This window comes from Ahaetulla prasina, chromosome 4 (genome assembly GCF_028640845.1).
Source record: "Ahaetulla prasina isolate Xishuangbanna chromosome 4, ASM2864084v1, whole genome shotgun sequence".
NCBI lineage: Eukaryota > Metazoa > Chordata > Lepidosauria > Squamata > Colubridae > Ahaetulla > Ahaetulla prasina.
The window spans coordinates 31,983,065-32,010,602 of NC_080542.1; the positions used below are offsets into that span (position 1 = coordinate 31,983,065).

Genomic DNA, 27,538 nt, shown 5'->3' on the forward strand with positions numbered 1-27,538 from the left:
AGAGAATCGACCCCTGCGGCACCCCACAAGTGAGGTCCCTCGCGGTCGACCTCTGCCCCCCTGTCAACACCGTCTGCGACCGGTCAGAGAGATAGGAGGAGAACCACCGATACACGGTGCCTCCCACTCCCAATCCCCCCAACCGGCGCAGCAGGATACCATGGTCGATGGTATCAAAAGCCGCTGAGAGATCTAATAGGACCAGGGCAGAGGAATAGCCCCTGTCCCTGGCCCTCCAGAGATCATCCACCAATGCGACCAAAGCTGTCTCCGTGCTGTACCCGGGTCGGAAGCCGGACTGGAACGGGTCTAGATAGACGGCTTCATCCAGGTATTGGGGTAGCTGTCGCGCCACAGCACTCTCTACAACCTTCGCAACAAAGCGAAGGTTGGAGACTGGACGATAATTACCCAAAATAGCTGGGTCCAGGGAGGGCTTCTTGAGGAGGGGTCTCACCACCGCCTCTTTCAAGGCGGCAGGGAAAACCCCTTCCAACAAAGAAGTGTTGATAATCTCCTGGAGCCAGCCTCGTGTGATCCCAGATAAGTTTCCTGATCATCACAGGTTTTTAAAATCATTTTTTAACAGCCCCCACTTACAAGAGCCCCCACCCATGCCCACCCAATCCCCCCTCCTCACATACCTATAATTATTGCTCCTTTCGTGCTGGCAAAACCATGCTTTACTTCAGCTACTGTAATCAGTTGCATCAGCTAGCAACTGCCTGCCTAAAATCCATCTCCTCCTGAGCAACTCAATCTGCCTGCTTTGCTGGCTAAGGAACTCTGGAAGTTGAAGTCCACAAACGTTAAAGTTACTGATCTAAATAAATAAATAAATAAAATAATAAAATAAAATATTTGTGCAGCTTTCTGAGATTTGGTGTGTTTCTGTAGTGTTTCACTCTAACTACACAAACACACAATCTCACAAAGTTGTATGTGGCATTTTTATGTGTGGGTGAGAGTCAGTTGTGTTGTTTTGAGTGTGTGTAAAGTGTGAAAGTGTGAGGTTCCCGCTTGTTGTGGGGCCATTTTGGGGGAAGTGCAGCTGCTTTTACATTGTGTGTGAGTCAGTTGTGTTCTGTTGTGTTGTGTGCGTGTACAGTGTGAAAGTTGGTTTTTGGTACCTCTTTGTATACTTCGTTTATTATTTTTATTATTTATTGTTATTGGCCACGCACACCCAGTCATCTGACCATCAAGCCACGCCCACCAATTAAGCCACGCCCACAGAACCAGTAGGGAAAATTTTTAGATTTCACCCCTGATCTATAGCACCTGGCAAAGAGCATCTGCTGCCTTAATATTCTCTCCTGCTATATGTATCAGTAAGATGTGATGGAGAGCTGCATGTGGACTGTGGGAGATAAGTTTGAGATACTAAGTCTACATCCAAAATTCTGGAACATTCATGGGCCACCAATTATATGTAAGAAGCATACAAAAACTGAGAAGAAGCCTATTTGTTCTATTGGTTAAATGTGGGATCAGGATGTCCAGGGAGTTCATTGAATGACTTGAAGCCAGGTTTTTTTCAATGTTAGAGTTGTTACTACATGGATATTATTTTTCTACACCATCTAGGTGTAGCCTAATCAGAATAAATGCTAAACCTGATCCAAAGCTAAATCTGACAAAATTTATACCAGTTTCAGGAAACTTTGCTGACTAAACAACAATATCCTTTGCACTGGATAGGCAAGGCTGCCACTGATTTTTAGAACCAAAATGATCTTTCTGCACCTATCACCAATTTACAAATGGTCTGTGAAGAAAAATGTTTGAGAATTTCTATTGAATAAAGATGCTGAGCCAAGCTTGACTTCTGCTGAATTCATGGACCAGTCTTGACAACAATACAGAAAACAATGGTTGCCATTGCCTTGGATGACTATGTCATAAATCCTCAGTAGATGAATTGAGTTCATTCCTAAAATTACCATTGCTTGATTTCATGGCTTGAAAACCTTCAACTGTCCAGACATTGCTATCTATAACTTGAAATATCTGTACTCAGCAAAACCAATGAAAAGGAACACTGGGAATTATAGTTCTACAATATCTGGAAGAACAGAATATCTCTATTCCTGACTTAATCTTTATTTAACAGTCTTTAAAACTTAGCAAATTTCCAGTGACTTGGATAAAGAGATGCCCCTTTTCTAACTCTGTCTTGTTTTGTACAGATTTCTGGCCTGTAGTTAATTGAGCTTATTGTTTATTAATGTATCCCAGTTGGGTTTGTACAGAGCCATAGACTACTTATCAATATTTTGATTTTAGTTTAATCGTTGTTGTGTGAAAACCATTTCAAAGCTTTATCTTGTAATAGTGTAAAAGTGCAAAGAACCCTCAAAATGAATGTTTTCCTTCCAGGTTACCAAGGCAGGAGATATTGCCACCAGAGTCACCATGGGCGTCGCTGCCAGTAGCCCACATCTAGAGATGCCTGATCTTATGTTGCTGGCACGGCCAGTTCCCTGTCTAACAGAATGGTGTGAATGTCAGTGTCCTGAGGCAATACCTTTTGCAGATGAGGAGCTGCAGCTGTTTGCGTGAGTGCCTTTCACCACACCACCATCATACAGGGATATACCCCCAAGCACCCCTTGTCTGTGCTTCACCTCAAGAAATGCATTCAGATGCTAAATTTTAATGTGATAGAAGGGGGGAAATAATGAAAAGTACGGGGAGCCCTTATATTACCTCACTTCAGCTTTTAAACAATAGCTTAACAATAATTAACAATTTAAACATTAAATTACATTTTACCTTGATCATGCTGCACTTCGTCTATCGCTACATGCCATTTTGGAGATCAACCCTGATCACATCACATCAGAGACTGAATAAAAACTTCAGTCCAGAAAAATGTGTGTGCCTCTGGTTTTAAACAGGAGTGTTGGGGAGAGGGATTATCAAAAAGTCCAAGATGGCAGCTTTGATTCTGCTGTGGCAGTCAGCATTTTGATTTTTTTTAAGCCTCCCATGGACAGATCCGACTTTCATTCTCCAGTTTCCTTCCATTCATGTACATCTTCCATCTCCTCCTTCCTCAGGCTTCTGCCCTTGAAGTTCGTCTGTCTCTATATCCATGATGAGTCATGGTTCCAGCTCAAAGTCTGCCTGGCTAATGGCCGCACTTTTTATCTGCAGCTTCTAGCACACCCCCTTGATCAGGATGAGATCTTTGGGCACTGGATACGGTTGCTATACCACTTGCGCTTTTACCGCAGTGATGCCCCCCTATCATTTGCCTGAATTGACAATTGTGTCAACAAGGTTACTGAGGTGCTGTTGGGAAGGGAAGAATGGAATAAAAAGAAAAAACAATGAGTTTAGAAGTTTTGTGTTAGTTTCATGAAAAGATGAGCAAAGCTTTTTCACTCATTTGAACAACAAATTCCACATCCTGAGCTGGGGCTTGAGGACTTTCCCTGCCTCTGCTGCTGGTTGTGTGCCATCTTCCATTGATTGCATGATGTTAATTACAAATGAATGCTGCTAAGTTGCAAGTGCCTAAAATCTCAAGTTCCTCCTTACTGTTTGAAAGTAAAGTCTGCCTGAAATTTACTTGGCTCATGAGTGACAGAAGAACTTGTCTCTAGAATCACAGAGTTAGAAAGGCCCCAATTAGAATATCAAATTCAGCTTTTCAGAAATGTAATTATTAAAGCATCTCAAATTAATAGCTATTTATCTTCTACTTGAACTCAGCTAGTCAAAGGGGTCTAATTCTCTTGAGTGATCAGTTTCAGTATCCAACTGTCCCCCTCTTGGAAAGCTTTTGCTAACATTCAATCAGTATTTATCTTTTTTTATATAAAAAAGTTTAATTTTTACATTCATATCCAACAACTCATCCAATGTACAGTCATATACAATTAGTCGGCCTTGCCCAGTCACCACCCCCTCCTTTTAACTCTCTTCCCTTTTCTACCTTCTTCTGCTTTCCAGACCTTCCTCCCTTTCTCTTATCTACATCCTCTCCTCCCTCCGTCCTACACCTTCCTCCTCCCTCTTCTACCCTTCTTCCTTCCTCTTCTCCCTCTTCTCCCTCTCTTCTCCTCTTTCCTACCTCCTACTGTCTCCTCCTTTCTCCCTCCCCACCATTCTAAAATGGTAGCTGGGCAGACCCGACCCTACATTAATTGTATTTATACATCTTCAATAATCCTTGTCCATTAACCATCACTCCATCCTCTACCCTCATCCCCCCCCAGTTCCCCTCCCCCTTACCCCCCCCCCCCGACTTCCCAGAACAAAATGCAGGGTATCAAAACTAACAATCATAATCCAAAATAAATCTTAAATTATAATCTCTAATCACTCCACACATATTCACACCCTCAATTCCCTTGTCTTTCAAAGATATATCTAATACAAAATATTTCCTAAATTTACTCATATGCTATTTGATATTTTTTTATCTGATACTTATTTTGAATATAATCAATCCACATTTTCCATTCTAAAATATATTTTTCTTGTGTATAGTCTTTCAAATAAGCAGAAATTTTTGCCATTTCTGCCAGATTTGATACTTTAAGTGTCCATTCTTCAGTTGTAGGTAATTCTTCTTTCTTCCAATATTGAGCAATCAAAAGTCTTGCGGCTGTTATTAAGTTCAAAATCAATTTAGTCTCTATAGCTGTACAATCCATAATTATTCCTAGTAGAAAGAACTGCAGAGTAAACTTAATCTTCTTTTTCAAAATGTTCTGCATAATCCACCATACTTTAATCCAAAATGCTTTAACTTTTTTACAAGTCCATCATATATGGTAATAAGTGGCATCTTCACAATCACATCTCCAACACTTAGCCTGTACATTGGGATACATACATGACAACTTTTTTGGGGTCTAAATGCCATCTATAAAACATCTTATAAAAATTTTCTCTCATATTTTGCGCTTGTGTAAATTTAACATTCCTCACCCAAATTCTTTCCCAAGTTTCCAACATTATTGGTTGCTGAAAATTTTGTGCCCACTTAATCATACAATCCTTAACCAATTCAGTCTCTGAGTCTATTTCTACTAGTACATTATACAATCTCTTAATATGCTGTTGGCCTTGATCTCTCATTTGTTTTAACAAATTATCCTCAGTTTGCTTAACACCTATTTTTTGATCTAATTTCCATCTAGCTTGTAATTGTCCATATTGGAACCATGTATAATTTTTCCCTTCTTCCCCCATCTTTTCTCTGGATTTTAATTGTAATTCCCCCTTTTCCATACAAAGGAGTTCTTTATAAGTAACTACCTCCATCTTTTGATATATATTTATATTTTCTATCATGTGTCTTGGGATTACCCATATTGGTATCTTTCCATCTAATTTATATTGATATTTCCTCCACACCCTCAATTCCCTTGTCTTTCAAAGATATATCTAATACAAAATATTTCCTAAATTTACTCATATGCTATTCGATATTTTTTTATCTGATACTTATTTTGAATATAATCAATCCACATTTTCCATTCTAAAATATATTTTTCTAGTGTATAGTCTTTCAAGTAAGCAGAGATTTTTGCCATTTCTGCCAGATTTGATACTTTAAGTGTCCATTCTTCAATTGTAGGTAATTCTTCTTTCTTCCAATATTGAGCAATCAAAAGTCTTGCAGCTGTTATTAAGTTCAAAATCAATTTAGTCTCTATAGCTGTACAATCCATAATTATTCCTAGTAGAAAGAATTGCAGAGTAAACTTAATCTTCTTTTTCAAAATGTTCTGCATAATCCACCATACTTTAATCCAAAATGCTTTAACTTTTTTACAAGTCCATCATATATGGTAATAAGTGGCATCTTCACAATCGCATCTCCAACATTTAGCCTGTACATTAGGATACATACATGACAATTTTTTGGGGTCTAAATGCCATCTATAAAACTTCTTATAAAAATTTTCTCTCATATTTTGCGCTTGTGTAAATTTAACATTCCTCACCCAAATTCTTTCCCAAGTTTCCAACATTATTGGTTGCTGAAAATTTTGTGCCCACTTAATCATACAATCCTTAACCAATTCAGTCTCTGAGTCTATTTCTACTAGTACATTATACAACCTCTTAATATGCTGTTGGCCTTGATCTCTCATTTGTTTTAACAAATTATCCTCAGTTTGCTTAACACCTATTTTTTGATCTAATTTCCATCTAGCTTGTAATTGTCCATATTGGAACCATGTATAATTTTTCCCTTCTTCCCCCATCTTTTCTCTGGATTTTAATTGTAATTCCCCCTTTTCCATACAAAGGAGTTCTTTATAAGTAACTACCTCCATCTTTTGATATATATTTATATTTTCTATCATGTGTCTTGGGATTACCCATATTGGTATCTTTCCATCTAATTTATATTGATATTTCCTCCACACCCTCAATAATGCATTTCTAATTATATTATTTTTAAATATCTTATCAGCTTTCTTATCATATAATAAATAGGCATGCCACCCATATAACAAACCATAACCTTCTATATTCAAAACTCTTTCCTCAGTTAAATTAATCCAATCAGTAATTGATGATAAGACAACTGCTTCATAATACTATTTTAAATTAGGCATTTTAAGACACACACCCCTTTCCCTTATGTCCTGCATTATTTTTAATTTTATTCTTGTTTTTTTGCCCATCAATACAAAATTATTAACCCCCTTTTGCCATTCCTGTAATTTGATATCGTTCTTAAGTACCGGTATCATTTGAAACAAAAATAGAAACCTGGGCAAAACATTCATTTTTATAGCTGCTATTCTTCCCAGCAAGGATAGTTGTAACTTCTTCCAATTCTGCATTTCTTTCCATACCTTCTGCCACAATACCTCATAATTATTTTTGTATAATTTGACATTTGAAGTTGTAATATATATTCCTAAATATTTAACCTTTTTAACGATTTCAAAACCCGTAGCTCTTTCTAACTCTTCTTTTAGTTGTATATTCATATTTTTAGTTATTATCTTTGTCTTTTGCTTATTCACCTTAAATCCAGATACTTTACCATACTGACCAATTATTTCTTTTAAACCAGTAGCTGAATATATTGGTTATATATTGAGGTACAGTAACAACCAAGTCATCTGCAAAATCAGTATTTATCTTGTTGTAATTTAAATCTCTGTCGTTTTTTTTCCAGTAGTATAGAAATAGTTTGTTAGTTACAACCTCTGGATTTTCTTTCAACTTTCTAAGAGTCTATTGCTCTGAAAGGTCTCCCTTAAAAATAAGTATTATGGAGGCTTAACCCTGCCCAGTTTCTGAACAGTCAGAATAAGTCTTCTGCTGCCATCTGCTGTTTCCCTTCTTCTCTTTCTCATTTCAGCAGCAGATGCAACTTGTGCTCTAACAGGCTCCTCTTGTGTTTGGAGGGATTGATTTCAATTTGTTTTCAATTCATTTTTTTTGTATTAAATTGCCAAGATAGTCTGAATGCTACACCTTTCAGAGGTGCCATACCAGCATGGAACTCTCACTTGGTTCATTACTACATAACACTTAGGCACTGTTGGGGTTAAAAACACACACTTTATCTGGCACAAGGGGAACAGTAGGCCTTTTGGGCTTCTCAGTGCATTTGCAAATACTGTAATTTCAAAAATCAATCCTTTTTGCAGCCACCCATTAGCAGCCTTTTAGAAGGAATGTAAACTGCCAGAGAAATGAACACAAATACATGGGAACAAATGCACAAACAAGTGAGGAGAGCAGGCCCATAATCTAGCCGCTCCTGATTCTTAGGAAAGGAGAGAAGAGGATTTGTTTAACTCATAAACATTGAAAGCGGAATGAGAAAACTGCAGGTAGTCCTCGATTTACAACAGTTCATTTAGTGACCGTTCAAAGTTACTACGGCACTGAAAAAAGTGACATGACTATTTTTCACAGTTATGACCTTTGAAACACCCCCATTATTGTGTGATCAAAATTCAGATACTTGGCAATGGTTCATACTTATGACTGTTGCTGTGTCCCAAGGTCATGTGATCATCATTTATAACCTGACAAAGTAAATGGGGAAGCAAGATTCACTTCACAACCAGGTTACTAATTATCAACTGCAGTGATTCACTTAACAACTATGGCAAGGAAGGTTGTAAAATGGGGCAAAATTCACTTAACAAATGTCTCACTTAACAACAGAAATATTGAGGACTATCTGTATATTAGTGATCGACTACTTTGAAATTCTGTATTCAGCTATTAATTAAGTTTTGGTGGAACGATGATTGGTTGAATAAATTGTCTTTAGGTTTGCAAGTGTTCAGATAACATGCTTAATGTGTTTTCAATCTATTGGAGAATGCACAAAAGTTTTTAAAAGCATTGGGAATAACTGGCAATGGAGAAGATAGTAGAGTGATAGACAGCTTAAATATGAATACTCTTGGTTTCTGCAGCCTCGATGCTTTAGTTTTAAAATAACTGATGGTTAATTGATGGTTAAATTATATCGTTTAATTTTAAAATAATAGAATGTGGATTTACATAGGCACAATGTGTGATGTTAACGATGTTTTCCTTCAAAATGAAATCCATTTTGCCCAATTCCTTTTACAACAGATCTTGCCACCTTTGCCACTTTTGTTGGTTGCCAAATAGCTTCAGTGTTTCACGTTTAGGATACAAACATGCTTGTGGAGCATAAGCAGAATCTCAAGAATTTTAATCAGCATTGGGAGCAGGGGAAGCATTGTGCAATTGACTAGATTCAATCTGAACAGATTCCCATTGTGAAATTGCCTAAAGAAGGAAACAAAAGGGAGGTAGAGATATCCCTGATTTCTGCTTCCCTCAGTAAACTGGTAAGCAAAAAGTGATTTATATCTGTTTTTCCCCTAACCGCATCAAATGTACAGGAGCACAAAAAACAAATGATCAACTCTTTGCATGTTTACAAGTTGAAAACAGGACTAAAACTATGTCAGCAAATGGAATTTACAATTGGTGTGCTACTGATTGCTAAAAATGTCTCTTTGTTCTCTCACAGTTATGAGGTATTCCCAATAACCAGGGGGTCAAACCAGGAAGTATTGCATTCTTCTATTAGTCACTTATCTACTTGGGCAAAACATGCCTTCAGAAGCGCTGCAGCCATCATGTCTCACAAAAGCAAGGGGTAGTGATGTAGATCCTGTCCAAGTTGTTGACTCCTTGTCCCTATCTGTGCTGCATTGTGTTCCCAGAGGATCCTTTTAAAAGACATAAAAAAGTGCACAAGGGAGAATACAAGGGAAAAGATTCTTCGTTATCTAAAGATTCAAGTCTGAACTGGGGTAATTCTCTCCGTGAGAATGTCTGAAGTTTTAGTAATGAATTATTAATCAGCTTCTGTTCTGCGCTTAGCAGCAAGAGCTGGCTATAATGTATTTCCTTGCATTATTTATTTCCTTTCCTTTTTGGTTAAGGAGCTACTTTGCTATAAAAGAAAAACGAGAAGAGAAAGTAAACCTGTAATTAACACACACATATAAGCAAAGAAACTGATTCAAAAGTCTATCCATGACTAATGTCCATAAGCCTTGAATGGGAAGCAAAAGCTACAGAAGCAACAATCACGACTGTCTTAATTAATGGGCCAATCATCTGTAAAAGATGTCATAATGCTCTACTTCTTCATGCTGAACAAAGTTGACGTTAGTGCAACAAAAGCTTGTTCTTGTAATTTTTTTAAAAAAATACAGCTACAAAGAAACTCCAGGCAACAATTACAAAATCCAGAAATGTGATAAAGTGATAAAGAGAGTGACATGCTCAGTAAAAGTGAGTTAGCAAAGGATGGCAATTCTAGACAATGTGTGAGCCAATACTGGGAAAAGTTCGTGGTTTAGCTGCAGCTGCTGCTTTGCATCTTTGATAAGTGTCATTGATTATTTTTTTTATTTGCATTTATATCCCGCCCTTCTCCGAAGACTCAGGGCAGCTTACACTATGTCAAGCAATAGTCTTCATCCTTTTGTATATTATATACAAAGTCAACTTATTGCCCCCAACAATCTGGGTCCTCATTTTACCTACCTTATAAAGGATGGAAGGCTGAGTCAACCTTGGGCCTGGTGGGACTTGAACCTGTAGTAATTGCAAGCAGCTGCTGTTAATAACAGACTGTCTTACCAGTCTGAGCCACCAGAGGCCCTTTGATTGATTTGATTGATGCATTTTTAGGTATCATTTTCATTCCAAATCACCTTTAACTTCCACTCTGCACCCTACTATGGCCTCGCCCAGTTCACTGATGGCTTTGCAGGAGTAGATGGCGCTGTCAAAAGGATAGTTTTGGTTTACAGATATTGAAGGTCAACATTCTTTGATTGTTTTTCTGCAGAAATTTGGGGTTCCCACTGCGATCCACTTTGTTCTTCCTCCAGATTATTTTTGGCTGGGAATGCAAACAAGTGGGATAAAATAGAAAACAATCCAAATCAAATATTGTCACCATCATACTCTATTTTAACCCAAGACCATACATTGTATCATAAAATTTTATAATTCCAGAACAAACTATTTTGATTTGAAAACTGTATAAAAGTCAAATTAAAGGTTTTGATATGTGTATTCAGTGTATTCAAGCTCCAATCTTATTCTCAAATTTCCAACAACTGGATGTCTCCTATTTATCTGGTACAAACATTACTGTTCGATCTATCAGTCGAGTCCAGAATATGGGGGCCATGCTGAAGTCATGTTTCTTATAATTGTAGTTTTTTACTGATCAAGCCTAAAAGAATAAAAAGCCAAGATAATCATCAGTGGATTCAAGCTCCAATCTTATCCTCAAATTTCCTCAGTATCCCTTTGAATGGGATTGGACTTGATCAGATGCACATAAGGACCATTCCTGGATCACCTTTGCTGGTTTTATTCTTGCACATAAATCAGATGCAGCCTATTTTAGCAGTGATATGTGTTTTTGAAAAATCTACACAAATATTCCTGTAACTGACATCTTAAAGTACATATTAGTATTTCATCCTCAGGATGAACTTCTTTGCCAAGTGTGATTTAATTTTTTATTAATATTTTTCCTGACCCAAGAATATTAACATAGTCTGCAAACATGCCATCTGGTGGAAAGCAAATTAATTTATTAGCTGTTCCATGGTCAAAATCTCAAGCATCCTCAAAAGGTTTTAGAGAACCCAGGATTTTTAAACCATCTCTCCTTTGAGTTACTATTTAGCTTCTTCCTCTCTTACACAAGATTCCCATTTCTCAAAGTTGCCACTCTGTCCCCTGTACTCATGCTCTTACCATCCTGGAGTTTGATGGAGTTTGCAGGCAGATGGTTCCCCATTGACAGAAACTTTCAGCTTGCCCTGCTCCTTGGCTTTCTCCCATCCCCTTGAGAGTTAGGGTTATGACCGCCACTCCTTTTCAATAAGCTACTTATGCTAAGTGAAGGGTAACTTTGCAGCTTTCCTTTCACAGTGACTGATTCATGATCTCTTTTTAAATCACCACAAATCAAGCATAGAATGAGTAAAGGTAGCAGGTGGACTGCTGGCTCAATGCCATTTTTCCATGCCCCTGTTTTTCAACTGGAGAAACACCTGGCCAGCATATCCAGAGACTGTAGTGTGTTGTGATGGACATAATGTATTAATAAGAAGTGGGTTTTTAGGTATCTTCGGTGCAAAAATAATGATTGTGTAAAAATTAACTGAATAATTCAATGTTTGAAAGAGAAGATGTATCTGCTCTTCCTGAGTTTGGGATAAACGTCAGTCCCCACTGCTAAATTTCTTTGCCCCCACTATTTTTTCAAGCCATCTAGCTATACATGAGCTTACCAGTTTTCTGGATGTTTGCAGTGTTTTTGGAGACTCCAGGTTGCTCACTGAGTCCACAGATATTCTCGCTGTAGACCCGGAAGTAGTATTCATTGCCCATGATGAGGTCAGACACTGTGCAACGGGTCAGGCGATTGTGTTCATATACAGTGAACCATTCCTGAGGGTAAGATCAGGGACAGACAGAAAAAGGATGACAGGGAGGTAAGGAATAAGATATGTTTGGAGTTAAACATAGAAATGTCTTACTGATCACCGCATGTAGACTCATTAATGTATTGCCATATGAAGTAGTGAAGATTTTACACAGATTTCATACTTTTGCTACTGATGACCTAATCCCAACTGGCTGGTTTTGATATGATGCTATATAACAATGTGCTGTCTAGAGAGGAGGAGGAGGATAATACCCTGATCTTTCACAGCAGAAATTACAGGATGGCCCTCAAATCCAGCAGCATTGGTATATCATATTTTGAATGAGATATTAAATATCCATTTAAATGGAGAGCATCATTGCTGTCCAGGTACTCAATTATACACAGGACTACAAACTTACAGAGCATGTTGGCCTACATCATCAAAAGCTGTCATATGCACCAGCATATACTTAAGGATAATAAACTAAGGTAGTTCTCAAAAAGCTTGTAATCCAGATGACCCAAAGCTTCTTTTCATCTGCCCCAACAGATCTAATTTTTTGTCCTCAAAGCAAAATTGATAGAATGACAAGTGTATCTGTCATTTCCTTATTCAAAAAAGGAAGGTTCCAAAAGTGAATAACTTTTTCTGTCCATAGATTATCCCAGCAGAGAAATTTATTGTATCATCTCCCCTTACTCAGAACTCTTCCTAGGATCCATAACAAGTACCTAAAATAAATCAATGGCATGAGTTGATACACCATGTCTGAAAAGGACATTCTTAAAATATCATTCTGGGCAGAAAGCAGCAATTACTCTAAATCCCCAAATCACGTATTTTAGATCTTTTGATGCTGCTCTCACAGCGGTCTTGGAATTACTGCCTGATCATCTAGCTGTAACTGAATTGGATTTTGACAGTGAATTATTCTGGCAAGTAGAACTCCTGCAGTGGTAGTGGGTACATACTTTTTCTGATAATCTCAGCAGTAAACCCTCTGCAGCCCACATATGCTTAAATGAATGTTAACCGAGGATGTGTTAAGAATCTATCTATCCATCTATAGATGCCTCTCTTTTATAATGTGTTCAGTTGACATTATGTCATCATCAGTTGAGGTGTGTGCATGAGAGAGAGAGAGAGAGAGAGAGAGAGAGAGAGAAATGGTCAACAGTCTGGATAGATCTTGTCTTCTATTCATTATATTCATTCACCTCATTTTTGAGAGTAAGGAGCTTAAAGGAGATTCTCCACTGAGACTCTTAATTTATGAGTAGAAACATATGGACCCTGGTTTTAAGTCATAAAAGTCTTTAAAAACCAAAAGTTGCACTTTGATTTGGATCTGGAAAGAGACCAGTAGTCAGTGTAGCTGACTAAGCATACACACAATATGATTGTTAACATCCAAATCCATTCTAATTACTATGTCAACCTCATAGTTAACACTTTCCCAGTAAGGGCCAGAAAACCCCAACATGTTCATAGATTAGCAAAGGGAACTGTAAAGAAAATTGACATTACCATGGTCTTCTTGTCAGCTTTTTGGATGGAGTAGCCAGTGATCTCTGAGTTCCCATCATCCTTGGGAGGCTCCCATTCTACTAAGGCATTGAAGCCCCATACCTCCTTCACCAGAACATTGTGTGCTGGGCCTGGCTTTTCTGCAGAGGAAGTGATAGACAAAGAGACACATTATTATAGAAACAACAGAGCCCAGACACAACGTTATTTAGTACACTCAAAATCACTAAGTGAACAAAACAGGAATGAAAGAAATGGAGGGGGGGCAGTAAAGGGAATATCTTTATTTCTCAAAAACATACTTAAAATATATATAGTATAGATAGTTTTTTAAAGTCTTATAGTGGTTTACATTTCTAATTGTGTATTAGAGTGTATTAGTCATATGAACAGCTTGATATTTATTTGCTATTCTCCCATATGCATTTTGGTTATGTAGGGGAATTTCTGTATATCTGTTGTAAATGAAGCCACCACCACGTCTGTTTGTCTGTCTGCCTGTTTTCCTTCTTTTTCTGCCTTCTCCCTCAACTCCACCCCTTTCTCACCAAGGAGGCTTCTAGGAAGATCTGAAGTGATTATTTGCAGAGCTTCAACATTTGGTTGAGGGAGTCCATCCCTGCTCTGTAATGCCTGCACTGTCTGCTAGGCTGCGCCGGTCAATAGTTTAAGAAGTCAAAGTAATATTCAAACTAGATGCAGGAAAAGCTGTTTCTTCAAGCTGTACAAATGCATGCAAATGTGGTAGAGCCTGTTACAGCTGGCAGAGATGGAGAGGATCATACCATCTCACGTCTATTCTTTGTCCAAAGAACACTTCAGAAAATCAGTTGGGTGATGCTAAATTTCACTTCAGATCTTGCGTGAGGCAAAAGGGGATTTGGATTGTGGGGAGGGAGAGAGGGAGGTTTTTTGGACAGTACTAGGAGGAGTGACATTTGACTTAACCCATGAAGAATGCTTAAATATAGAGCTAAGGAATATGATCTCACCCTCTTGCAAGGGGGCAGGAAAAGAGCTGGTAAGGGAAGGTAACAGACAGGAGGAAACATTCAGCAAAGGCGAAAACATCCAGAGGATAGTAAGTAGGTATACTGAAGAGATGTGATATGCCTCCAAATGAGATGAAGAAAGCCCAGAAGGTCAGAGAAATCCGGACCACTCTGCATCTTGTACATGTTCCCACATGCTTACTGAACAAAGCCGTGTAATGCTTTCTGTCTTGCAGGCCTGAGAGTGCCAAACATCTGGATTTCCCACAGAGACAAGGAAGCTAATGGAGTGGCCATGGATTAAGTCTTATTAACAGTTTAACAGCTGCAGTGAAAAGAAAGGAAGGGAAGGGGAAAGGAGTCTTCTCTCCCTGACTGCCAAATCCTTTCTGGCTCTCCAGTTCTTTGGAAGGTAGAAGCCTGCAACAGGTTCTAGATGAACATTCCCAACAGCGATTCTCTTTGTACTGTGGTTATCCTCTATGAACCATACGCTCAAGAGCAACCACAGCAATTGGAAGGGCCAAGTAACCCATTGCAGAGCCCCTGCTTTGCACACTGGTGGTCTCAGTTTCCACCTACTGGCATTTCCTATTAAAAGATTAAATAGCAGGAATAGGAAAGATATTTTTCTGCCTGAGGTCTTGGAGAACTTCTATTGGTCTGAGTGGACAATTCTCAGCCAAAATAGAAGGCAGGTTCATATATCCCATGTCTGCACAATCTCTCCCCATGCTTCAGAGAGAAAGATACATGTTAGAAAGCAGAGATAATTTTACCTGCAAGGGAACAGGTGGTTTCTGTAAGAGCGGTTCAAGGCTCAAATTACAAGATAGTAAGAAGAAGTTGGGACTCTAAGTTTAGCTTTCTTTAGTGACTGTCTTTAAACAGCTATTAAAGGAGCTTGCACCGCTTGTGGATTTTAATAAGACAGTTTACTTACCATCCTCCCCATAATTCATGCAGCTCACCAACTTCACTCCTTGAATTTACTGGCACCCTCCCCAAAGTTGTCCTAGCCAACTCACTTTCAGTAAACTGTTCCCCAGCATACTGAAGCCCTCAAACCCGCAATGGAAGTTGCATATATCAGTTGTTCTCATAGCACTCAATGAAAGAGAATGCAGGTATTCATTGTACGGTGAGAGAACAGGAAGGAATGGTTTACATAATGATAGAAAGGGTACATAGACGGGTATTAAGTACATAAGGATATAATACTAGATGTTTGAGAGGACTGAATGTGAGAAAGAATTAGCATTAAAGAAATTAAAGACAAATGTTTGCACAAAAATGTTTAGGGAAACAACGGCTTGTTTACTTCAGCATCTATTGAAACTATGACTGATATAAATATCTCAGTAATGAAAATTTGAGACTGTCCATCTTAGAACACTCTTTCTTCCTTCCTTCCTTCCTTCCTTCCTTCCTTCCTTCCTTCCTTCCTTCCTTCCTTCCTTCCTTTTTTCTGTTAGTTTGCAGTTTTGTCTATGAAAAGCAAAGTGGTCCTTACCTACAACACGGATCTTGATATCAGCTTTGTCTTCCATGTTCTCAATCTACACTGAGAGGGTATAGATGCCTGAATGATGTCGCTCAGTCTTGCGGATGAAGAGGATGGTATCAAAATCAGAGTCGCAGATGTTGATCTTCTTGGGATCAAGAGGATGCCCATCTTTGACCAGGTGACCTTAGGGCGAGGCTTACCCTGGAGTGGATAAAATGTTTAGCATTAGCACCGAGGCCTTCCACTTAGCAGCACTCCTTTCACTTTCCAAGGGAATGTCACTGACTCACAGAAAAAGTAAATTAGTGTTTGTACAACATTGAGAGTGGTTTGCTGACTCAGAATCAATAATACTGTAAGGTGGAATTAGTGCCCAAAGTGGATGAGGTTTGCATTGCAACTTGATATAGTTCTTTCTGCTTTGCTACATTATTCAAAGGTGTATTGAGCTTTGCTATTTTTTTTTACAAATATACAAATTCCAAAGAAGCAACGCGAAGAGTTAAAGGATGGTTAATTAGAATGAAGGTTATATACACCTCATTACAGTAACTAAATAATACTTAGTTATAATGGATATTCTGCATTAGTGAATCAGAGGCTTCCTGATATTTTCTTTCCCCCCGCAAGTTTTTTTATTTATTTTTATAAAAATGTCAAATCAATGTGTGCAACAGTCCAAGAACTATTTATTCAGTCTTTATGTCTCATAGGTTAACAATCAGTTTCATTTAAGTAATCCCAGAGGTTATCAAAAGCCCCTTTATGTCCTCTTTACAAATTCAATCCTCTAGTATGATATTCCAATGTCTCTTTAGTTGAATCACTTCCTCATTTTCATATTTGGATCACCAGTACTCATAGGATAGCTAAAAATAACCCAATGGAATTTTCACTTTCACTGTCTTTCATATAAATAGAAGGCTTGTAATTTCCCTTTTTGTCAGCAGCTGGCACTCTCCACTTAGATTTACTAGTCCATTGTCCTTTTAGTTATAAAACAATTGTGAAAGCAGAATAAATTTTGTACATAAATAATCCCAACATTTAAAAATACTTTCCCAATGCCGCTCCTTCCCAGTTTGAGAGTCCAATTTTCTGTTTATTTTAAAATCTATTATTTACTTTCCTGCGTCTTTCATTTCTGGTTAGGTATTTCTTCAGAGTACTCCTAAAATGCTTAAATGCCGTTTTAACACATAGTTCTGAGCAAATGATTCTGGATTGTTTCTTGGGGATAGGTTTAAAGCGAAAGAAAAATCCTCTCCCCCAGTTCCAACACGGCTCACCTTCTTCTCTCCAGCATCAGTCTTATCTGTTGTTCTTCGGTTGTCCCAGCTTTGCAGCAGCCATCTTTAGGCTGCTTCTTCTTGCCGTGGCTGAGAGGGGAAAAAAAACCCAGGCTGGACAGGAGAACTGCGGCTCTCCCTGACCTCACATGGTGTCGCTCTTTCTTCACTGCCCCTACAGGGCAGCTTTGGCTCCCTACAGAGCCCACAAACAGAAATAATTCAGCACAGGGAGTGCGGAGACCCATTCCTCTGTGTCTGTACCATTGCAATGTCAACCGGAAGTCTGGGCTCCATGATATTTTCTAATGGGAGTCAATAGTTGAGAACACTTTTCAAATGTTAGCAAACCTATAGATATTATTAAAGGGAGGGAGGGGCTGATAAAAAAATTCTACGTCTTTTTGAAGGAGAGAAAGAGAGTTGAGAAAAGAATTAACAATTTGAAAATACTACCCAGCTTTTTGATTTTTGCTATTATTTAGCATTTTACATCTATGTTCCTCCAAGATAGGAGGAACGTGGCTGTCATGGCTAGAGAAGCCCTCCCTGCAAATTTCTCTGATAAGTAGAAGGTGAAAATAGGAGGTAGTTTAGGAATATTTCCCAATAGGGGCAGTGCTGAGTTGACAGAGGTGGACTCTAAAAAAAGAAACTCTGGAAAGGAAAATGTCAATGGAGGAGAGAGTAGGGCTGGCAACTAAAAATGGAGTTAAACCGTGTTAGCTATTGAACCTCTTTTAGAAAAGAAGAATGTTGGTGGGTTATCCCAAGATGGATTTAAAAACTGATGTATTCAGGCTTACTGGTTGAAGAGAACCTTGAACAATATCATCTGCAAGAATGGTCAAAGTCAGCAGCATTCCAATATAGTATCAGAACTTTTTTAGTACAATATCAGCATCTAAAAGTAATAGGGTCTGACAAAAATGACACACACCTTGACATGTGCTGAAGAAAGATTGGGAAACAGGAGGAAGACCGTGTTCTACCAGCCAATACTGCATATGCATTAGCCAACCCGAGAGACAAAGAATGCTGGCCAAGACCTTTTTAAGGCTCTAAATAAACAGAACATTTAGATATAAAGCAATATGTGTGGATAATATGCCAACATTATGGACTGCACAGCATGCCATTTGACATTGAATTAATAAAGCGGCAGTTAACGGGAAAAACTCCCTCTGAGCTTTTCCATTTGAAATCCCATCATGACTCCATTCCTTCCCTGCTAACTATCAGCAGGAGAAATCAGGAGAGGCCACGTTTGGCTTCTGGGCATAATGATTAACCTTGATAACGCTTGCTAAGGAATGTTACTGAATCAGATGTAGATATTATTTGACTTTTAGTGGCATGGAGTGCTTTTTTTGTTTTTTGGCTATATTTGGAAGAACAGAATAGAAAATCTGTGCCCCAATAATCCATTCCAAAATGAGAACAACTAAGATGATTTATGCAATTCCAAAACTATTAATAATTTTTTTAAAAAAATCAGTCAGGAGCTAAACTAGTTGGAAATACCTGGATGCAATTAATAATTGCATGAAGCCTTTAAAAAAATAAAAAGATTGGCTTTTAATCAAGATAGGAATGTACCTTTTACTGGCAAATTTTAGGAGGAAATCATGTGCAACACTCTCAAACTGATTTAGGATCACAGTGGGGCAAACATTGTGAGGAACCTAATGTGTATTGGGTCACCTCATTGCCCTACTGGAGCTTGAAATCTCTTCTTATAAGATGATTTGATCCAGGAGACAAAACAAGCTACTCTGTGTTTATGGTTAACATCTCCAAATGCTCATTTATTAGCAACAATTTCACAAATGGTGACAGGCTGTGATAAAGTGGCTGGCGGACACTGGCCTGCAAAATTTATTGCAATGACCCGAAAGAAAAGCTTCTCGCCTGTTGGAAGTCCTTTGGCAGTAAAGCCACAGCGTTCTACAAGCTCTGTATTAGCAGGTATCCATTCATCGGCTGGGAAAGAGGATGGAGTACAAGATTAGGAGATAAAGAATAAGTGGGAGGTCAGAAGCCTTTTTTTTCTCCCCGAAGTGTTTGGGCCAATGGTATGTTTGGGAGAGGTATTTCTCAGGGAGTTTCCAAGCATGATGTCATAGATATTCAGGGGGCAGCAAATAGAAGAAGCGATGCTGTATATTCTGCTCATGTTTGATCTAGTCCTAGATTTCCAATTGGCACTTGTGGATGCTGCTACAGGGCTGGTGAAGGTTTTGCCCAGTCAGACTACATCAGCCTTGCAAGGTAGACCAGACAGGAAGCACAACCAGATGAGCTAAAAGTTGCCTTTCATCTCAATGTTCCCTTTGCTGTGTCTCTTCTCCCTAACTTCCAAGGTTATTCCCACTACCATTACAGACTACCTTGCCAGAGATGAAAAGAAAAAGAGAAAAAAAGTAAGCAAAGGGAGCAGTTAATCTGGCCTCCATCACTCTGGAGAACTCCTTCAATTATTTCCTTAAACCAGAGAGCTGTAAAATGACAATGCACGGCATACAAAGTCAGATCTTCTTTTAGTGGTAGAGAAACTCACTCCCTTCCTTGCAGTACTCAATGAGGTAGCCATCAATGCCTCCTGCACCGATTCGGTTTGGAGCACGCCATTTCAGGGTGGCTGTCGTGTCTGTTACGTCCTCCACAGTGAGATGAAGGGGCTCACTGGTGGGAGCTGAAGCAGAATTAAATGGGGAGTAATATTAGTAAAATAATAACAGTAAAATATAACTACACACACAATTATCATTTCTTGGTGTATAATGAACAATAAGAAAACAACAATCTGCTCATACTTTTGCCAGCTTTTTGCCTTTTTTCTAGGATCATCCTTTTCTTAGTACTTTAGACAGCAAAATGTTTTAAAAAGCAAACCAAAAATATTGTTGAATGTTCATGCACATCTCTTAATCTACTCATTTTAACCCAGTTGTCCCTAATGACTGCATGTTTTGCAGATGATTCTATATACAAGCAATTCATTGTTTATTTATCTATTAAATTTATATGCCACCCATTTCACTAACAAGGAGACTGGGCATATTTCCTGATCACTACATATATACTGCTGAATTCAGAGAAATACAAATAATAAATATAACAGCTTTGCAATTTGAGTATATGTTCTCAGAAAATGGTTACAGTTAGGGTAATGGTTATTCCAGATGCATTTTCATTGAAACTTATATCATTACTAAGAAAATGCAATCTGAATTCATCTACCCCCTATCCAGAATCAAAAACTCCAACAGCAATCTCGTGCTGTTGACCCGGAATTCTCAGCTCTTCATGATCAGCTTTTTGGCTTCTTTGGCTGCTAAGTCTAGCTCAATAGTGGTATGTGAGGGAAAGGACAAGTCCACCTTTTCTACCTGTTTCAGTGTCTCATCCACTCCTGCCTCACTCTTGCCAGTATTTCATCCCTTGTGCTCACCAATAGGCATGAAAGGTTTGGTATTCTGACTGGGTTGAGAGATTCCAATGGCATTGACTGCAAAGACCCGCATCTCATAGAGACACCCTTCAATCATCTTGGTGGACTCATAAGTCAGCTCTGTGAATACTTCAAAATTCAGTTTCATCCAGCGCATGCTACCCTTCTTCTTGCGCTCCATCAGGTAACCTGGAGTGCAAAGAAGGAAAAAAAGATGTGTGGTGAAAGATATTTTTATAATCAACATTATCCAGTCAATAGTTATCAGATGGATGACGGGAGGGAGGAAGGGAGGGAGGGAGAGAGAGAGAGAATACATATACATATAGATATATGGATGGAATTTATTATAGACTAAAATTTTAACTACTGATTTGCACTCTGTTGACTATGCAGTCCTTTTCTATATTAATTCTTAACTTAGGGTTTAGAGTGATTTTTGGAATGTTAAAAGGATGCACAATGCATTCTGATACAGGTAGTCCTTGACTTACAACCAGTAATCTAAGAACCATTCAAAGCTATGATGGACTAAAAAAATCCTTACTTATGACCCATTCTTGAAGTTATGACTGCCACACCACCCCTATGATCTTATGATTGAATTTCAGGTGCTTTGTAACAGACTCACATTTATGACTGGTTGCAGCATCTTTCAGTCACATGATCACATTTTGTGACTTTTTTGCTGTTTTCTGGCACAAGACACCCATTGGATAAGCTGGATTCAGACTTATGACCATGTGATTTGTTTAACAATCATTTGATTTGCTTAACAAATATGGTGACTCACTTAACAATATTTGTGACAATGGTCACAAAATTGAGTCCAGTCATGTGGCAACTTTACTTTCAATTGCAATTAGACTCAGTTGTGATCATAAATTGAGGACAGCCAGTATTTACAACAATGTTGTCCAGGAAAATTATAATCTCAAGGTTATTTCTGAAAAGTAAAATCCCAACCAGAGGTAGTCCTTGACTTACAATCACAATTGAGCCTAAAATTTATGTTGCTAAATGAGAGAGTTGTTAAATGAAATTTTATGACCTTTTCTGCCACAGTTGTTATGAGAGTCAATGCAGTTTTTAAATTAGTAATATAGTTTTTAAGTTTTTAAGTGAATCTGGCTTCCCTATTGAGTTTGCTTTTCAGAGGGTCACAAAAACTAATCATATCATTCTGGGACCCTGCAACCATCATAAATATGAGTCAAGTGTCTGCATTTTGATCATGGGACCATAGGGATGTTGCAATGTTTGTAAGTAAAAAAAGGTCATAAATTTTTCCAGTGCCACTGTAATTTCGAACAGTCACTAAATGAATTGTTGTAAGTGGAGGAATACCTGTGTACCAAGAAAAGGGTTCCTGGTTTTCTCCCACTTCCCAATGTTGGATATATCCCACAGGGAGCTCAAGACATGAAGCAATGTTAAATTGACTAGGATTACAGTAGGTGGCAATGCTATTTTAGTTTTAATTTTAAGGAAGCCAAATAATCAAAATATTATTGAATGTTCTAGAATAGTGAAGGGCAGAGCCTTTAAAAGAAAAATAGCTGGCAGAGAAGAGCAAAGGTGTTCTTGCAATTGTGATGATGTTTTTTTATTGTGAGGATAGATTTGCATGGATTTCTCCATGTTTTATTTGCCTTTCGCATTCAGAGGCATTAGGCCAGGGGATCTTGAACAATGAGTTGAGACTCCTTGGGGGTGGCAAGCAATTCTTTTCTTAAACCTATTCAAACTTGTGCAAAAAAAAAATCAGGTGCCCTGCTAAGCCTCATTCTAGGCTTTGCTCTTTGTTTAGCTTGAATGAGCCCACAGCAGGTATCTCTTATACCACAAAATTTTAGAAGTATGTATTAACACTAAATGTAAACAGCTTAAATTTAAATTAATTTAAATTATATATGTATGTTTAATAAACTATTAGATGAATTTATATCAAAATCGAGTGGAAAATGTATTTCTTGCCCAACATTAGAATAATTAATTTTATTTAGGAGAGGCATCTCATCAATTCATTTATCTTTTTAGGGTGATCCCCTAGAAAGTTACAGAATTTCTGTGTTAGGCAATGCTATAGCTTCCCTTAAAGACTGGGAGCCAAGCAGTAGGATGAGATTATCCTTATTCCATGGCCTAGGAAGTCCACCATTCTCTAACTTTAGTTCCCATGTGACTGAACAGCCACCCATATTAACTTGAAGTACTCACCAGTAATAGGCATACCACCATCACACTTGGGTGGTTCCCATACCAAAATGGCCCAGTCCTCTCCCACAGAAGTGGCACGCACGGCTTCAGGAGGATCGGGAACATCTGCCAAAGACAAGGAGCAAGGATGTTACTGTATTCCGTGTTTCCCTGAAAATATGACTTACCCCAAAAGTAAATCCAAGCTTGATTTTTACATGTGAACCCAATATAAGTGCTACCCCCTTCATAATAAGCCCTAGTTAAGACCCGCTCACTTTGGGGTGCACAAGGTGGTGCGAGGCGCACAGATAAAAATTAAGATAGGCTGAGGATGAGGGATTGGAGTTGTCTTACTTACCAGGCCTTGAACACCCCAATACCTGCCTTGCCTTGCCAGTCTACTTCTGCAGTTGCTTGCCACCACTTGTGTGGCAATCCAAGCCCGTTTCTTGGCTGCAGGCTTCAGGAAAGGCCTCTGACAGCGAAACAGAGGGTGGGGGCAACACATACAAGCAGCAACAAGTGGACACAGAAGAAGGAGGCCGGCAGCATGCTCCTGCTGGACGGGGCTGTTGGTGCAACTGCCCCGAGGTGAGTCAGTGGAAGACACCCTCTGAAAATAAGACCTGGTGCTTTTTGGGGGGCAAAAAAATATAAGTGGGTCTTATTTTCGGGAAAACATGGGTAGGTGAAGAAATGCTGGGCAGAAAGAAGGACCCCTACATACCCATTGACCTTCGAACTCACCCACAACTTTGATGTTGAGAAAGGCAACGTCTTCGCCCACCGGATTAGTCACCTTGATAGTATACAAGTCTTCATCAGAGCGCTCAGCACTCTATCACAAGATTGCTCAGCTCTTGACGTTCTTCTATACGGACCCGGCCTTCTTTTTCTGAAAAAACCTGAGGAATGATGGAGGAAAGCAGAAACAATCAAGGGCATCTAGAACTTTGCAAACTGCAAAGAAAATATATGAAGAAGCCAAGATTTCCAAGAGCAATAGAATGTCCAGCATTTCAGAAAGATGGACTGTTGCTTTAAAAACAAAAATAAATCTCAATGCCTCTCACAACAGGCCAAGCAGTTTTCAACAGCGTGGACCTGGAGCCTTACAAAATTATTGGTTTAACACATCATCCTTGCTCAGCCTGGAACAGGATTGGATGCTTTGGCATGTGTGAATCAGCTCAACAATTTAAAAATAACTAAATTTAATTATTTTAAATCAAATGCACTTTTTTTCTCTTGGCCTCAGCTATTAACAAGCTGCAATGTTAAAAAAGATACATACCAGGGACTACCATATATATAAAAAGAAACTTAAAATAATTAAAAGCTTTAAAAACACTTCATGGAACAATCAGCTGAATCCCAATTATTAGCATTAATTGAATCTGACTTAGGAAGTAGTGATTCTCACAGGAAGGATATTGTCATTGGAATTATTTTACTGACAATTTAATTGTACTTACGGTATTTTAAGAAAATGAGGACTTTTAGTGTTAAGCTTGACTTACCAGAGAGATTTTAAGCAATAAAAGTAATAAAATCTCTTAAATAATAGTAAGTAATGTCTCTTTAGTCCTTTTCAGTTTAATTAGGATTGTGAAAAACACGAATGAAGTACTTTGTAATACATGGAAACATGAAGAAAACACTTCCCTGTGAATCATTATAGAAAGAAGCATATTTGCCTTGGGTTGCATGGTGGTTTCCAAGGCCAGCTGTCTCCAAACTGCATGCATAGACAGCCTGAAGAACCTTCCAAAGCAACCTCAGAAGTTTGTTCCAGTCTTGCAAAAGAGAGATATGGTTTCTGCTCTGCAATTATGATCCCTCTCCACTTAAACGCTTTGCATGGCCTTATTAATTTAGATTTAATTTGATACATAATTTTCTATTGTGAAATTATGGCTGAAGATCTGGGGTGGGCAAAGCAGGTCCCACCTTGAGCAGTTTAAGTTGCTAAGTGTGATGCTGTCCTGGACCTGCTATTTCCATCAGTATCCTCCCAGATTCCAAATTTTGGAAGAAGTTAATCTTGAGAAAGGGGCAGTGTTACAAATTAGTTAGCATTCTTTGCTTTAGCCTGCCTGATTTTGAAACGGACGCTTTAATATGTTTTATTTGAACCCAACAAATACTTACTTGATTATCCTTTAACCAAGTTGCTGTTGGTGCAGGTTCTCCAGTGATGTTCACGTCGAGCCGTAATTTGTTCCCAGCAACAACGACAATAGTGTTTTCATTTGTTTTCCCTGATCCACAATCTAAATGGATCTTGAGGGGTTCTGGGAAAACCAGAAGGGATAGTGAAACAATTTCTCCTCCACAATAGTAATGAATTATCCGATATATCCAGGAACAATACCAACAGCTACTAACAGCTCTTGAGAGAGCAAACATGGGGTGGCTGATTTGAGTTCTTTTTTAATTGGAGCCCCTTTGTTGGGGGTTGTCATTATAACCTTTCTCTTGACAATTAGTTGCCTGCCTATGCTCTCATACAAATGACATGACAAATTACTTCTAAAACTAAAATCCTATGGCATCTCTGGACCCTTCCATCATTGGATAACCATGTTCCTGTCAAACAGACAACAAGTGGTTAAAATAGGGAGCGCCCTATCAAATCCTGCACCCGTTAATAGCGGTGTCCCCCAAGGCAGCATTCTAGGACCAACACTCTTCATACTATACATAAATGACCTTTGTGATCATATTGTAAGTAACTGCATTCTCTTTGCTGATGCTGTAAAACTATTTAACACCATCAACAATGCTGCTACCCTTCAAAAAGACCTTGACTTTGTGTCATAATGGTTAAAACATTGGCAACTCCAAATCTCAACCAACAAATGTTCTGTCTTAAACATTGGAAAAAAGAATCAGAACACAAAATACAAACTGAGTGGACGTGACCTTGTAGATGACCCTCACTCTGTCAAGGACCTTGGAGTACTCATATCAAATGATCTAAGTGCCAAAGCCTACTGTAACAACATTGCCAAAAAGGCATTAAGAGTTGTAAACCTAATCTTGTGTAGCTTCTTCTCTGGTAATATTACACTACTAACCAGAGCATACAAAACATTTGCTAGACCAATTCTTGAATACAGCTCATCTGTCTGGAACCTGCACTGCATATTGGACATTAATACAATTGAGCGTGTCCAAAAATATTTCATAAGAAGAGTCCATTCCTCCACTAGCAACAGAATACACTATGCCACCAGACTTGAAATTTTGGGCTTAGAAAATTTAGAACTACGTGGCCGTTGATATGACCTAAGCATAGTTCATAAAATCATCTGCTACAATGTCCTACCTGTCAATGACTACTTCAGCTTCAACCACAACAATACACAAGCACACAATAGATACAAACTTAAGGTAAACCACACCAAACTCAATTGCAGAAAATATGACTTCAGCAACAGAGTGGGCAATGCCTGGAATGTACTACCTGACTCTGTAGTTTCAACCCCAAACCCCCAAAATTTTAACCTTAGACTGGCTAGTGTTGACCTCAGCCCATTCCTAAGAGGTCTGTAAGAGGTGTGCATAAGAGCACCAGCATCCCTGTCCTAATGTTCCCTTTAATTGTATTCATTTTATATATTCAATTCATGCTTATACTTAAATGGCTTTTTAAGGCGAGCTGCTTGTAACACTGGGTCTACCTCAGCTGGAGCATTGCTTAGTTTGTGTCAACAGTTCATTTCCCAAAAAAAAAGAAGAACTATTCCTTAATGAATATAATTATTTCCATTTCATGAATAAAAACTGTATATATTATCTATTAGAAGATAAGAGCTTTGTGACCTTTAAAGAAATGCATTTAGTCCAGCATCCTTGGGCCAATCAGATGCCTCTGGAAGGGCCACAAGGAAGACTCAAAGCAGACAGTTCCCTCCTCCTGTTTAGGAGAGGCTCAGTTGTCATGGCAAATACAGGTAGACCTCAACTTACAACAGTTCGTTTAGTGACCAGTCAAAGTTACAACAGCACTGAAAAATCTGACCTATGCCTGTTTTTCATAGTTACAACTTTTGCAGCACCTCCATGGTCACTTGATCAAAATTCAGATGTTTGGCAACTGGTTCATATTTACAACCTTTGCTTTATCCCAGGATCATGTGACCATCTTTTGTGATCTTCTGACAAGCAAAGTCAGTGAGAAAGCTAGGTTCACTTAACAACCATGTAACTAACTTATCAGCTGCAGTGATTCACTTAACAACTGTGGGAAGAAAAGTCGCAAAATGGGGTACTTAACTCACTTAACAAATGTCTCACTTAACAACAGAAATTTTGGGCTCAGTTGTGGTTGTAAGTTGAGGACTATCTGTAGTTACAGACAAGTCTTTTTCTCACCTAACTCATGCAAGCTGGTTACTGTCCATCCTATAGCAATGAAAGCTGAAATATGTAAGTTGAGGACCATTTGTTTAGTGACTATTCAAAGTTATGATGGCGCTGAAAAAGGCGACTTATGACTGGTCGTCACACTTATGACTGTTGCAGTGTCCCCATGGACATGTGATCAAAAATCAGGTGCTTGGCAACCAGCATATATTTATGATGATTGCAGGATCCTGGGATCATGTGAT

General features: G+C 38.6%; 2 protein-coding genes and 1 pseudogene across 2 annotated transcripts in view; 1 reads left to right on the forward strand and 2 right to left on the reverse strand.

Annotated features, from left to right (window-relative positions):
• Positions 1-2,298: 2,298 nt before the first annotated feature.
• On the forward strand, positions 2,299-3,264 carry GARIN5A (golgi associated RAB2 interactor 5A). Its single transcript, XM_058182675.1, has 2 exons — positions 2,299-2,558; positions 3,063-3,264. Exons 1-2 carry the CDS (start codon positions 2,365-2,367, stop codon positions 3,262-3,264), a joined length of 396 nt encoding a protein of 131 aa, XP_058038658.1. The 5' UTR covers positions 2,299-2,364.
• Positions 3,265-5,691: 2,427 nt separating this feature from the next.
• On the reverse strand, positions 5,692-17,514 carry LOC131198177 (myosin-binding protein C, fast-type-like; annotated as a pseudogene).
• Positions 17,515-19,055: 1,541 nt separating this feature from the next.
• The window catches only part of MYBPC2 (myosin binding protein C2), a 61,722-nt gene continuing 53,239 nt past the window's right edge, over positions 19,056-27,538 (reverse strand). The window contains 7 exon segments of the mRNA XM_058184122.1: positions 19,056-19,249; positions 19,827-19,961; positions 20,721-20,909; positions 22,941-23,045; positions 23,670-23,758; positions 23,760-23,827; positions 25,074-25,216. Of these exon segments, the coding sequence (XP_058040105.1) occupies positions 19,071-19,249; positions 19,827-19,961; positions 20,721-20,909; positions 22,941-23,045; positions 23,670-23,758; positions 23,760-23,827; positions 25,074-25,216 (908 nt within the window). The 3' untranslated portion in view covers positions 19,056-19,070.